Source organism: Hypomesus transpacificus, chromosome 17 (genome assembly GCF_021917145.1).
Source record: "Hypomesus transpacificus isolate Combined female chromosome 17, fHypTra1, whole genome shotgun sequence".
NCBI classification, from domain to species: domain Eukaryota; kingdom Metazoa; phylum Chordata; class Actinopteri; order Osmeriformes; family Osmeridae; genus Hypomesus; species Hypomesus transpacificus.
The window spans coordinates 6,619,048-6,631,416 of NC_061076.1; the positions used below are offsets into that span (position 1 = coordinate 6,619,048).

Genomic DNA, 12,369 nt, shown 5'->3' on the forward strand with positions numbered 1-12,369 from the left:
GAACACGCATACTTTAGGGTCGGTGCTCTGATCAAGCAGACGATTTTTATCTACGTCAGAGTTTCATGTCATTAACTGTTTAGCGCTCGAGGTTACAGGTAACGCACTTGTGCACGTGTCTTAAAATTGGAGTCAGATATTAACGAGTCAATTATCTCCCTGAGAATCTAACCTAAGGTGAATTGTGGTTCCCAAGCCAGGGACAAACACCAAGCGTCTCTGGCCTTTCGATTCACCGACTACACTTTAATGGGAATAATAGAACAAAATAAATAATTTACCAAAATGTTATTAGACAAGAATAATGAACTGTTTACGGTTACTTCAAATTCAATTGAAATTGTATAAAAAACACAAAAACACCAGGACACCATCATGTAGTTCCCTACAGTTTTTATTAGAAGTAACTTATTTTACAACTTTTTCTGTAGAAAGAAACACGATGGAAAGGTTTTTATGTACAATGATTTTAAACTACTTTTAAACAAGTATAGGAATTAATAATAATGATAGAAAATATCTATGACTGTTCTAATAATACAAGACCAATAAAATATCAGTCACATCCTCAGATTCACAAAAAAGGCTAAAAGGAAGTACATTTTGTTTTGATCCTTTTTAGTACATCATTTTAGAAACATAAGACTCATCTTAAACAAGTATATCTACCCAAAACGAACATATTTACAGGCAGAAGTCGGAATCTTAAACGGCCAGAACACTTTGTACTGTGGCCAACGAAAGAAATGAAAGGACCAGTCTGAAATCAAAACACACAAATCAAAACTGGATCTGGAACGGGAGCAGATCAGTTGAATACTGTTCTTTCTGGTCTGACATAAACATTTGCTGGAGAAAAACGAAAAGTTGAACGTGAAACAACAGATGGTTGTGGAGCCTGGAACCTCTGGAATGTTCTGGGAGAGCTGTACTGCTGTGTTAAGGCAATGTCCTGACAGTTTGGGCAGTGTTATGTGGATGCAATAAGAGACAACATTTACCAAATCAAACACAGTTTATGTTGTTTAAGTTACTTTCCCAGCCCGACGCTCAACAGGTGTATATAATTGGAAGCCCTTTCGTGAAGATCAATGCAGAGTACGGTCCCTATCCCATAGACTCAGATATCTAAAGTTACAGCTGGCCAAACGCCACATGGAGGCGAGTCGGATCACTAGGGACGACATCCGGGACTACGGTCAAAAGCAGAAGGCGCGGCACTACATAGTAGCGTTCTCTCCATCAGTCTTCTAGCGAGTCATCTTAGATGTCAGCCCCCGTGGCTGTTGGGGTGGAACGCTGCTGAAGATGCAGGGAACGCTCCGCTGCATGCCGTATAACACCTCCCTGAGGAGTGACAGAGCACCAGCAGCCCCAGCCCGGCAGCCACGCCCGCAAGGCCACAACCACGGCGACAGGTCCACAGACCTGACGGTAAAACGGAGACCACGGGAGAGAGAGCGTTCTGTGCCTCGGCCTACCACGGCGCCTCGGGAAGTGGGTTCCCTCGGGCCAGACGGAAACACGAAACACAGAGGTCAGGGGAAAGAAAACCAGTGAACCAGCTCTGTTCTCGGCCCAATCCGAGGTGGATGGAACCATGAAAGGAGGAGAGGAGGATTCAGGCGACGTCACACGACGTCCACATGCTATCAGACTGACGGGAAACATGCAGGAATGTTTGCAGGAGAGTGGTTTAGAATAGCAGCCCATAAACATAGCTTAGTACATCAAGGTCATGTTCAAAAAGGATAACCATGGTCTCAACAAATATACAGAATATTAAACAAACAAAAGAACCAAACCAAAACTAAAGGGCAGTGACAGGCTGATTTAGAAAAAGGCGAGACAATCCCCTCATCTAAAAACATTATATAATGCATGAAAACAATATTTAAAAATAGTTGTCTGAGGCCGGGTTTATAGACGTATAGATGCCCTCAACAGCCAAACTGGAGTCCAGGGGAGCTGAACTGGAGAGGGGGAGGGGTGTGTGTGTGGGGGGGGTAACTTAAACAAAACACTGACTTTTTAGAGCTGGATCACTGATCACAGATAGCCAGTTAGATAACTCTCAGTAATGACGTAACCTCCAGAGCCACAGATATCTGGAGAGTCTTACGCCCCCCCCCGCCCCCCCCCCCCACACACACACACCCCCGCCCTGCAATGCTGGCCCCATGAAGTGCTTCAGAGACACCCCTCTACATTCTTAGACATAATACTTCTACGGAATGTAATCATTATTTGTTTTTCGGAATTGAATCAGATCAAAATAAATCACTAATGCTGGCTAACTGAAGAGTACATATTTTTCAGAGCCAATTGATCATTTATCTGTCTAGTTGGCCTAAATAAATAACATCAGTCAAGTGAGACGAGACCTCTTACTCTTTCTGCCTGACAACCCGGTAGAAATTCTTACAGAGTCTATAACAGAGTTATATAAATGGTTGGTTATGAATTACTATCCATTTTCATTGTAAAATCCCATTCTGCCCTGGCCTCGGGTAAACTTGTGTCCAACGTAACAATCCAATATTGTTTGAGAGATCAACACAGAAAGAGAGAGGAAACGCCTCAGAAAAGGCAGTTCAGAGAGACACAAAAACAATAAATAAAAACAGAAGGCATTCCCTTCGACATTTCGCACTTTTTTTCTTTCATCTACTTTTTAAAAAGTTTGTTAGTTTCAGGACAGCGTCTCTAAATCTTTGAAATGAAAGACTTAGTTTTTCTTCATATACTTTTTTTTTTTTATAATAAAAAAACAAGTCCATCTGTGACAGAATAAGTCTTACTTCATTAAATTGTCTGCTCTTTTTTTTTTTTACAGACAACACACATTTCCCTTTACTCTTTCTCTGCAAACATCACTAGCAGATGATCCTCTTGATAAAACACAGTCAATCCAAATCCAATTAAAATCTTGGAAACAGGCTGACACATAAACACAGCCAGACCCTTGAGCCTGCTGCCGTCTCTCTCTCTCACCAACCCCCCCTGGTCCTTTACTTAACGAGGAGCCTTGGGATCTTCATGCAAACACCTGCATCTTGCCATTGGCCTCCTGGACGTGGGGGATCTGGGTCTGGGCAGGTCCAGCCACTGCCGGGCTCGGCGTGGAGTCTGACCAGTCAGACACACAGTGAGGGGAGGGGCTGGACCAGGCCTCCGGCGACTCTGGGGAGGGGGTCAGGTACGGGTGCTCGCTGGGCATGTGGAAGTAATGCTTGGGGGTGGCATCCAGGGCAGAGGAGGAGCTGTGCTGGGAGGGCGGGGTCGGGTAATCCTCCAGCCCCGTGCTGCTGCTGGCTTGGGGCGGAGGGCCCTGAGAGGGCTGGGCTGCTGGCGCGGCTGCCTGGCTGGGCTGAGGGGCGGCCTGGGCCTGAGGAGGTTGCTGGGGCGGCTGCTGCTGCTGCTGCTGGAAGAAGGCGGGCGGGGGCTGTGTCGTCTGGGGGGTGGGCGGGGTGGAGGTGCCCATGCGGGCTAGGCTCTGCTGGCTGGCTAGGCTGTGGTTGTGGAGCTGCTGCTGCTGCTGCTCTGCGATGGAGGCCAGCTTGACGGGGCTGAGGGAGGGCGGCGCGCCGGAGACGGGCGTGGGCTGCAGCATGGCTTGCTGGGCGTTGCGGTACATCTGCTGCTGGTGCATGAGCATGCTGGTCTGCTGCTGCTGCTGCTGCATGGCGGGGCTCTGGGGGTGCATGCCGGCCTGGCTGCTGTGGACCAGGTTGACCACCTGCGGGCCGCACTGGGAGGAGGGGGTCATCCGGCTGTGCCAGTCGAAGGGCACGCTCACGGGGCTGACCATGCCCATGTTGATGCCCATCTGGCCGGCGTTGAGCACGTAGCCGTGGCCCTGGTTGGCCATGGCGACGCGGGCCTGCATGGTCAGCCCTCCGTCGCCCAGGTCGTTGAGCTGGGCCAGGGACACGGCGAAGGGGCCCGCCCCCTCCATCATGCTGCTGTGCACCATGGGGGTGTTGGGCACCGACATGGAGGCGTGGAAGAGCCCCGGGGAGGCCATGGCCACCGGGGAGGTGGGGTTGGTCATGTAGCCAGCGTTGCTGGCCCCGCCGCGCGGCGAGTCCAGGGAGTCGACCGGAGACAGGGTGACGGAGCTCTCCAGCAGGGCGCTCTGCATGTCCAGCGTCAGCTTCTTGTTGCGCGCCTTGGCCGACTCCTTGAGGTTGGCGGCGTGCTGGCCACCCAGGCTGGCGCCCTTGGCCCCGGGGCGACGGCTCTTCTTCCCCTGGGGGGTGTTCTTCAGGCTGGGCAGGAAGGCGCTGGGGGGGCACATGAGGGGGGACAGGGTGTGGCCCCCGGCCAGGTGGTGGCCGGCGCCCCCGTGGCCCTGGGGGCTCCTCACGGTGTTGTACTCGTCCAGCAGCTGGACGATGTCGTGGTGCATGCGCTCCTGGGCGATGTCGCGGGGCAGGCGGTCCATGTGGTCGGTGATCTCGCGGTTGGCAAAGTGGGCCAGCAGGACCTTGACCGCCTCGCAGCTTCCCTCGCGGGCCGCCAGGAACAGGGGCGTCTCTTCCTGAAATACGGGAGGGAGAGGGAGGGAGAGAGATATGGTAGGAGAGTTTGAAAGAGAGAGAGAGAGAGTGAGAGAGAGAGAGTTTGAGAGAGGGAGAGAGTTTGAGAGATAGAGTTAGACTTGCTACTCTGCAGCTTCTGAGGAGGTCCTATGGACCCACGGAGCAGCGCGGTGGTAGCTGGGAATCAGCGTGTGTTACCTTGAGGTCCTGCATGTCCTTGTTGGCTCCGTTCTTCAGCAGGGCCAGGGTGGCCTCCACATTGTTGACAGCTGCTGCCCAGTGCAAGGCAGACTTGCCTAGAGTGGGACGGACACAAATTGACATACATTTAGTCATTTAGCAGACGCTCTTATCCAGAGCGACTTACAGTAAGTACAGGGACATTCCCGCCGAGGCAAGTAGGGTAAAGTGCCTTGCCCAAGGACACAACGTCAATCGGCACGGCCGGGAATCGAACCAACAACCTTCTGATTAATAGTCCGACTCCCTAACCGCTCAGCCATCTGATCCCTACACACACACCCCTGCGTTACACATCGCTACCACGACTACACAGAAAACCCGCACGGACGACCTAATGTGTCACAAGCCCGCATTACCACACACACACACACACACTCTTACCCAGTTCATCAACGGCATTGACGTCGGCGTGGCAGGTGATCAGCTCCTCCACCATGCCCTCCACCGCCAGGCGGGCAGCCAGGATGAGGGCGGTGGAGCCGTCGTACATGCGCGAGTCCAGGTCAGTGGCGCGGGTTCGGATCAGGATCTGGAGGGACGCCGGAGAAACACCAGTCAGCAACCTGGACGCTAGACGCCGTTACCAATGCATACCAGCCAACACTGTCTCCTGCCTCCACCCGAGCTGGACACTAGACGCTGTTACCAGTACCGTGTCGTTTGTTTGAATTTGAAGTTTGAATGTGCTCGGTTTGCCTATACATCTGCTTGCATGTGTGTGTGTGTGTGTGTGTGTATATATGACTGTGTGTGTATAATTACGTGTGTATAATTACGTCAACTTATGTCTTATATTTTATTTTATTGTACATTTTCTTTCATTCTAATTCCACTTAGTACTGCTAGTTTATGTACCCTTAGTAAAAATAGCCCACATATTTAAATGTTAGGTTACTATGTGTATTGTATGTACCTTCCTGCCAAAGCAAATTCCTTGTCTTCATGGCGAATAAATCCCATTCTGATTCTGATATGTCTGTATGTATATCCTGTATTTCTGTGTGTGTCGGTGTATGTCTGTACGTGTATACACTGTATGTGTGTATACATGCGTGTACGTGTCCCTCATCAACACGCGCGCGTGTGTGTGTATAAATGTGTACCTGGAAGACGCCCTGCGCGTCGGCGGCCACGGCGGCGTGCAGAGGGCTGCGGCCCGTGTTGTCCTGCGCGTTGGCGTCGGCCCCCGCGTCCAGGAGCCTCTTGGCGGCGTCGGCGCGGGCGTAGCGGGCCGCCAGGTGGAGGGCCGTCTCGCCGGTGCGGTCCGTCTGGGCCGCCAGCGAGGCGCCCTGGTAGATGAGGTCGGAGATGATGTTGGCCGAGCACTCCTCCGACTCCTCCTCCTCCGCCACCTCCGGCTCCAGGCCGCCGCCGCAGAAGGACGCCAGCATGAGGGGGGTGAACCCGTCTGGGGGGGGGGGGGGAGAAGAGCGGGAAGTCGACACACGTCAATACGAGTCGACGCGTCGGCCATGATCAATTTCACGACGGAAACCCTCGCCGGGGAAGCTTCCGCGGTTCCGGACACCCACCTGGGCCTCGGACGTTGACGTCCATGCCGTCGCTGTCGAACTCTCCCTGGGGCGGGGTCAGGGCCATGGAGGGGGGCACGCGGATGTCGGCGGCCGCCAGGTGGTGCTGGGTCCACTGTCTGCAGTCCACCGCGTCCTCGCTGTCCGACAGCATACTGGGTTCCTCGACCTGTGACACACACCAGCCCCACACACACACACACACATCCAGGGTCAGGTCTGAGGCAGGGGGACAGACTGCGTCCAAAGAAACAAATGCAGGCCCGACGTGCCGAGGGTGATATCAGTGAAGTGATGTGACTAGGGAGCACTCACCTTGAGTCTCTTGGCCTCTGGGCAGTCTGTGTCCATCCACTGGTCACTGTGGTCTCCGAGGAGAGACTCTTCCACGGTCTTAGGTATGTGTCTGCAGGGAGAGGGGGGCAAAGGAGAAAGGTTTCAGCCAGACATTAATCCAAAAGAACACATTTGAAGTAATAGTAAGAATTCAACTCGTGAAATAATAGTATCAAAATCAGTCCGAGTCATGCAGTTTGTGTGTGTGTGTGTGTACAAAGGACTCACTTCATGCCCAGAGCATCCTGGCCCACGGGCTCCCGGCGGTTCTTGTTGCTGCTGGGCTCCTTCTTGAGGAAGAAGCCCTCGGGAAACCACAGAGTGCTGTGCTCTCGCTTCCGCCGGGCGATCAGCATGCCCACCACCAGGATGACCAGTAGGAAGACGGCCGCCACGCCCACCAACATCAGCTTCCCCCACTCGGGCACGTCGGGCGAGTCGGGGATCCTCTCGCCTGAGGAGCCACAACAACGGAGAGAGAGTCTGAGGACCTGACTCGGGGTCACGTGCACCCTCGGTGTCTTGTCAGGACGGAACCACCAGGGGGGTCCGCAGAACAAATCCCAGGGGGCACCCGTGAGGGTCTGAAGACCCCGTGACTTCTAAACGAAACACCGGCAAAGCCGTTTCAAACTTACTGCGGACTTCCTTGAGGGGGTAGGGGAAGCGGAGCATCTCCCTGGCCGACAGGGCTCCCAGGTAGTCGGCGGCGCTCTCGGCCGAGGGGAAGCAGTCGTCGAAGCCCTGCGAGCACAGACGGTTGTCTATGTCCAGGTAGACGATGGATCTGCGGAGGGGGGGGGAGGGGGGGGGGGAGAGAAGAGAGACGAGAGCCTGGTTAGACCCGAGGGTGCACGCGCGATTTCTCCCCCCTCCCTCCCTCCGCGACGCGTCACTGAGCGCTCACCCGATGACCTCCTGGTTGGGCTGGAACTCGCGCTTGATGCGCGCCTCGCGCCGGGTGTACGGCCGGATCATGGCCTGGCCGTTGCTGTCGAGGTGGAAGCGCAGCGTGGTGCGCAGGATGGCGCTCAGCTTCTGCAGGAAGGCCGTGCTGGTGCGCAGCAGCTCCTCCGGGGGCAGGAGGACCACCAGGACCAGGAGGCCGTCAGCCAGGTCCTCGGGGACCTTCCCCGCGCAGTCCAGGCCGTCCCAGCCGCACTCCTCGGTGTTACAGCCCTGGTCGCAGCGGCCGTCGGCGTAGTGGTCGATGCAGTAGCTCTCGTAGATGGGGCTGAGGGGGAGAGACACAGGGGGCAGAGGGGAGAGGTTAGCTCAGGGGGGAACGGGGGCACGGAGGGCGGTGCGCAGGAGAGAGCGCGCGTGTGTGTTGGGGGGGTTGCGGGGGAGGACTCACTTGCAGACTTTCTCCTTGCTCCGGCACTCAAAGTTGTCGTAGAGGCACTCCTCGTTGTTGCACGACTCGTCGCACTGGCTGTTGTTGAAGACGCGCCAGCAGCGCGGGTCGGGGCAGCGCGCCCAGGGGTTGGCCGCCAGCGAGCAGTCGCCGCCGTCCCAGCGGCAGGCCAGCGAGTTGCACTCCTTGTCGCACACGCCGTCGTTGGACTTGGCGTGGCAGTCGCTCAGCGGGCAGGCGGGCGGGGCCGACTCGGCCAGGGCGTTGCTGGCCTGCTCGCAGCGCTTGCCCGTCCAGCCGCCGGCGCACTGGCAGTGGAAGAAGGGGTAGCTGGCCTCCTCGGTGCACAGGCCCCGGTTGCGGCAGGGCTGGGAGGAGCAGCCCTCGCTGCTGCGGTGCTGGCACTGGGGGCCGGCGTAGCCCGGCGGGCAGGTGCAGCGGGCGCCCCGCGTGGTCGGGGCACAGCTGGCACCGTTGAAGCAGGACAGCTCGCGGCAGGAGAGGCTCCTCTCGCAGTCGGAGCCGAGGTAGCCCTGGGGGGACGCACGCGAGAGAGAGCCGGTTACACACACGCGGTTAGGGGAGGGCACTACGGTTGTGGAGGACGAACGGGCGTGACGGGGAGGTGGGAGGGGGGGACAGGGGGGGGTGGTGGTGGTGGGCGTACTGACCAGCTGACAGGTGCAGGTGTATCCCAGGGCGGCGCTGCCGGACACGGAGCAGGCCCCTCCGTTCTGGCAGGGCTGAGACTCACACGCGCTGAAGCGACTCTGGCACCTGCGACCTGCCGACGACCGGGCGACGGGAAAAACGTGCGTTGAAAGCGCTGCCGGCCCAGCCAATAACCCCCACCCAACTTCCCACCCCCACCCAACCCAACCCACCGACAGTACAATGAGCCGGGCTGCGTCCTCACCTGTGAAGCCGGGCTTGCAGACGCACAGGTAGTCGTTGGGGAGCTGGATGCAGTCCAGGGTGTTGGCCGGGCTGCAGGGGCTGGACCGGCACTCGTTGATGTCGCCTTCGCACCGGTCCCCGGTGAAGCCCGGGGGGCAGTTGCAGCGGTGGCCCCCCACCCGGTCCACGCAGGTGCCGTTGTTCAGGCACTTGGGCGGGGCGCCGCGAGGCCTCGGCGGCGGGGCGCAGTCGTCCTCGTTGATCTCGCAGAGGACCCCTGAGGAGGACGGAGAGAAGGCGAGACACCTCAGTCACCTGCTCGGCGGCGGTGTGGGCGCCCGGGGACGACAGCGGGTGTGTCTCGTGTGTTTGGCGGCAGGGGGAGGGGGGGGGGGGGGTACGTACCCAGAGTGCCCGGCGGGCAGGAGCAGATGTAGTGGCCCACCAGATCGATGCAGGTGCCGCCGTTCTGGCACGGGTGAGACTGGCACTCGTTGATCTCTATCTCGCAGTTCTCTCCCGTGTAGCCGGGCATGCACTGCCGTAAGAGGAGGGACACCGTCAATTGGGATCCAAATGTCAACCCCCATAGCTTTACCGTGACGACGATGGGAGTCGGGTTCCCCGAAAACCCCCAAAAAGGCGGCGTCATCACTAGAGAGTGCTTTGGCCAAACTCACGTCGCACTGGTAGCCTCCCACGTATCCCCTGCAGGTGGCGCCGTTGCGGCACGGCTTGTCCTCGCAGTGGTCCACCTGGCTCTCGCAGTAGCTGCCCGTGTAGTCGGTGGGACATTTGCAGTAGTGCGCGCCCCCGGTGTTGACGCAGTGGCCCCCGTGGTGACACAGCTCGTCGGTCTGGAGGCCTGGGGGAAAACGGACGAGGAAGCGCGTCAAACGGGAATTTTCTTTTTCCGGGTCGTTCCGTCCGGCGGGGGGAAACGCAGGACGGGCGGGCGCGCGGTCGGGGGCGCTCACCTCTCTGGCGGGCCGCCGCCTCGCAGGACACACCGGGGATGTCGCAGTAGCGTCCGGACCAGCCGCCCGTGCAGTCGCAGGAGAAGGAGGAGTCCTTCTGCCGACAGCGCCCGCCGTTCTGGCAGGGGGAGGAGCGTCTGCACCAGTCCACCGGCATCTGCACATGGGGGGGGGGTTGGGGGGAAAAGACCTGCTCAACTCACACGCTCTTGGAGGAGCTCGATACGTCCGAGTGACATGTTTTGCGTGAGTAAATGCCTGTCTGTACCTGGCAGCGGTTGCCCGTGTAGCCTTTGGGGCAGGAGCATCGGAAGGACTCAAGGCCGTCCTGGCAGATGCCTCCGTTGAGGCAGGGCTGCGAGTCGCACTCGTTCACCTCGTACTGGCAGTGGGAGCCCGTGAAGCCCGAGCGACACGTGCAGGAGTAGCCGTTGATCTTGTCGATGCAGGTCCCCCCGTTGAAGCAGGAGCTGGGGAGCGCCGGACACGGGTCAGAGCCCACACACACTGCCACACACACACACACTACCACACACACACACTACCACACACACACACTACCACACACACACACAACCCCCCACACTCACAGTACCACACTACGATACACAAACTACCACACACACAAAACCCCCCACACGCACAGTACCACACTACGACAAACACACTACCACATACACAAAACCCCCCACACGCACAGTACCACACTACGACAAACACACTACCACACACACACACACACATACTACTACCCACAAACACACACTACCACACACACACTACCCCCCACACACCCACTACCACACACACACACACAGGCTGAGACCTACCTCTCGGTGCAGTCGTGGATGTTGGTCTCGCAGTGGATGCCGGTGAAGCCCGGCCTGCAGCCGCAGGTGTAGGAGTTGACGTAGTCGGTGCAGGTGCCCGCGTTCTTACAGGGGCTGCTCTGGCACTCGTCCACCTCCTGGGCACAGCGGGGCCCCGTGAAGCCGGGCAGGCAGCTGCAGCGGAACGAGTTGACGCCGTCCGTACAGGAGCCCCCGCTCAGGCAGGGGTCTGGGGAGGGAGAGAGGGAGGGCGGCAGAGAGAGAGAGAGACAGAGACAGAGAGAGGGAGAGAGACGGGGAGAGAAACAGGGAGAGAGGTAAGGGTGGAGAGATAGAGAGGGCGAGGGAAAAGGGGGGTGGAGAGGGAGGGCGAGGGAGAAAGGGAGTACAGAGAAGGAATGCAGACAGGGAGTGAGAGATTAGTTGCGGAGATATTCAAACTTGGTCACTGGACTGCACAGAAGAAATAGTGTTTCGGTTACTGTGGACCAGTAGACACAGTCGGCGCGTGCGTGTGTGCGTGTCACTCACTAGGTGAACAGTCGTTGATGTCCGTCTCACAGTTGGGGCCCGTGTAGCCGGCCCTGCAGGAGCACACGAAGCCTCCAAGGTTGTTGGTGCACGTCCCCCGGTTCTTACACGGGTTTGAGACGCACTCGTTCACGTCGATATTACACAGCTGGCCTGCGGGGACACACACACACACAGAAAAACAGGAGTCAAACTCTCCTCTCGTGCCGTCTTACAGATCGACCGGGCTCAAACTGGAGGACGAACGGGTCCCTTCGACGCCGTGGATCGAATAGCGATGGAAATCAATGGCGAAATAAATCGAGCGTGTTCGCTGACCTTGCCACCCCGTTTGGCAGTTGCACTGGTACCCCAGGTAGTCGGGCGTGTGCACGCAGAGGGCGTGGTTGGCGCAGGGGTTGGGGGAGCAGGGCGTGAGGACATCGGCGCACGTGGGCCCGCTGTAGGGCAGCTCGCACAGGCAGGTGAAGCTGGCCACGCCGTCCACACAGGTGCCCTGGTTCAGACAGGGGCTGGAGCCACACTCGTTGATGTTCACCTGGCACAGGTTACCTGACAGACACACGGCACGGACGGGTTAGAGTGGACGTTCCCCTTCGGGCGTCAAGGCGGGGCAGTTCCGTTTGATTCCACTAGGGGGAGATGTGGTATAGTGGGTCGGATGTGGAGGACGAGAGAACTGCACCAGGCCACCGCTGAGAGGAACCAGACGTGTGTATTTAACCGACGGGAACTTTTCCAGGGCTGTTGGCTGCTTTGTTTATGTTTATTTTCCAAGCCTAAGTATGTTTACGGCATGCGTTTGATGTGGGGGTGACGTGTGAGAATGTGTGTGTGTTTGTGTGCAGCGCTGCCGTGTGTGCGTCGTCCCTGGGTCCTGAGGTGTAGAGCAGACTTACCCTTGAAGCCCTGGCGACACTTGCAGGTGAAGCCGTTGAGCTGGTCGATGCAGGTGCCCGCGTTCTGGCAGGGGCTGGGCAGACAGTCGTTCCGGTCCAGGTCGCAGTTCTTCCCCACCCAGCCTGGCTCGCAGTCACAACGGTATCTGGCACGGGGGGACCAAAACAGACCCGGTCACGACCCAAGTTCCCTCACACACGGTTTTCCTACCTGTCCGTTTGC

The 12,369-nt window shown here is 57.5% G+C and overlaps 1 protein-coding gene across 1 annotated transcript in view; it reads right to left on the minus strand.

The window, feature by feature from the left end:
- Positions 1-376: 376 nt before the first annotated feature.
- Positions 377-12,369, minus strand: part of notch3 (notch receptor 3) — a 32,272-nt gene continuing 20,279 nt past the window's right edge. The window contains exons 14-33 of the mRNA XM_047039200.1: positions 12,147-12,292; positions 11,566-11,799; positions 11,248-11,400; positions 10,717-10,945; positions 10,155-10,356; positions 9,887-10,043; positions 9,590-9,774; positions 9,315-9,447; positions 8,929-9,186; positions 8,684-8,796; positions 8,013-8,545; positions 7,563-7,889; positions 7,294-7,442; positions 6,884-7,109; positions 6,635-6,725; positions 6,320-6,488; positions 5,891-6,195; positions 5,169-5,316; positions 4,743-4,840; positions 377-4,543 (exon numbers count right to left, since the gene is read on the minus strand). Of these exons, the coding sequence (XP_046895156.1) occupies positions 3,038-4,543; positions 4,743-4,840; positions 5,169-5,316; positions 5,891-6,195; positions 6,320-6,488; positions 6,635-6,725; positions 6,884-7,109; positions 7,294-7,442; positions 7,563-7,889; positions 8,013-8,545; positions 8,684-8,796; positions 8,929-9,186; positions 9,315-9,447; positions 9,590-9,774; positions 9,887-10,043; positions 10,155-10,356; positions 10,717-10,945; positions 11,248-11,400; positions 11,566-11,799; positions 12,147-12,292 (5,362 nt within the window). The 3' untranslated portion in view covers positions 377-3,037. The remainder of the gene's footprint in view (positions 4,544-4,742; positions 4,841-5,168; positions 5,317-5,890; positions 6,196-6,319; positions 6,489-6,634; positions 6,726-6,883; positions 7,110-7,293; positions 7,443-7,562; positions 7,890-8,012; positions 8,546-8,683; positions 8,797-8,928; positions 9,187-9,314; positions 9,448-9,589; positions 9,775-9,886; positions 10,044-10,154; positions 10,357-10,716; positions 10,946-11,247; positions 11,401-11,565; positions 11,800-12,146; positions 12,293-12,369) is intronic.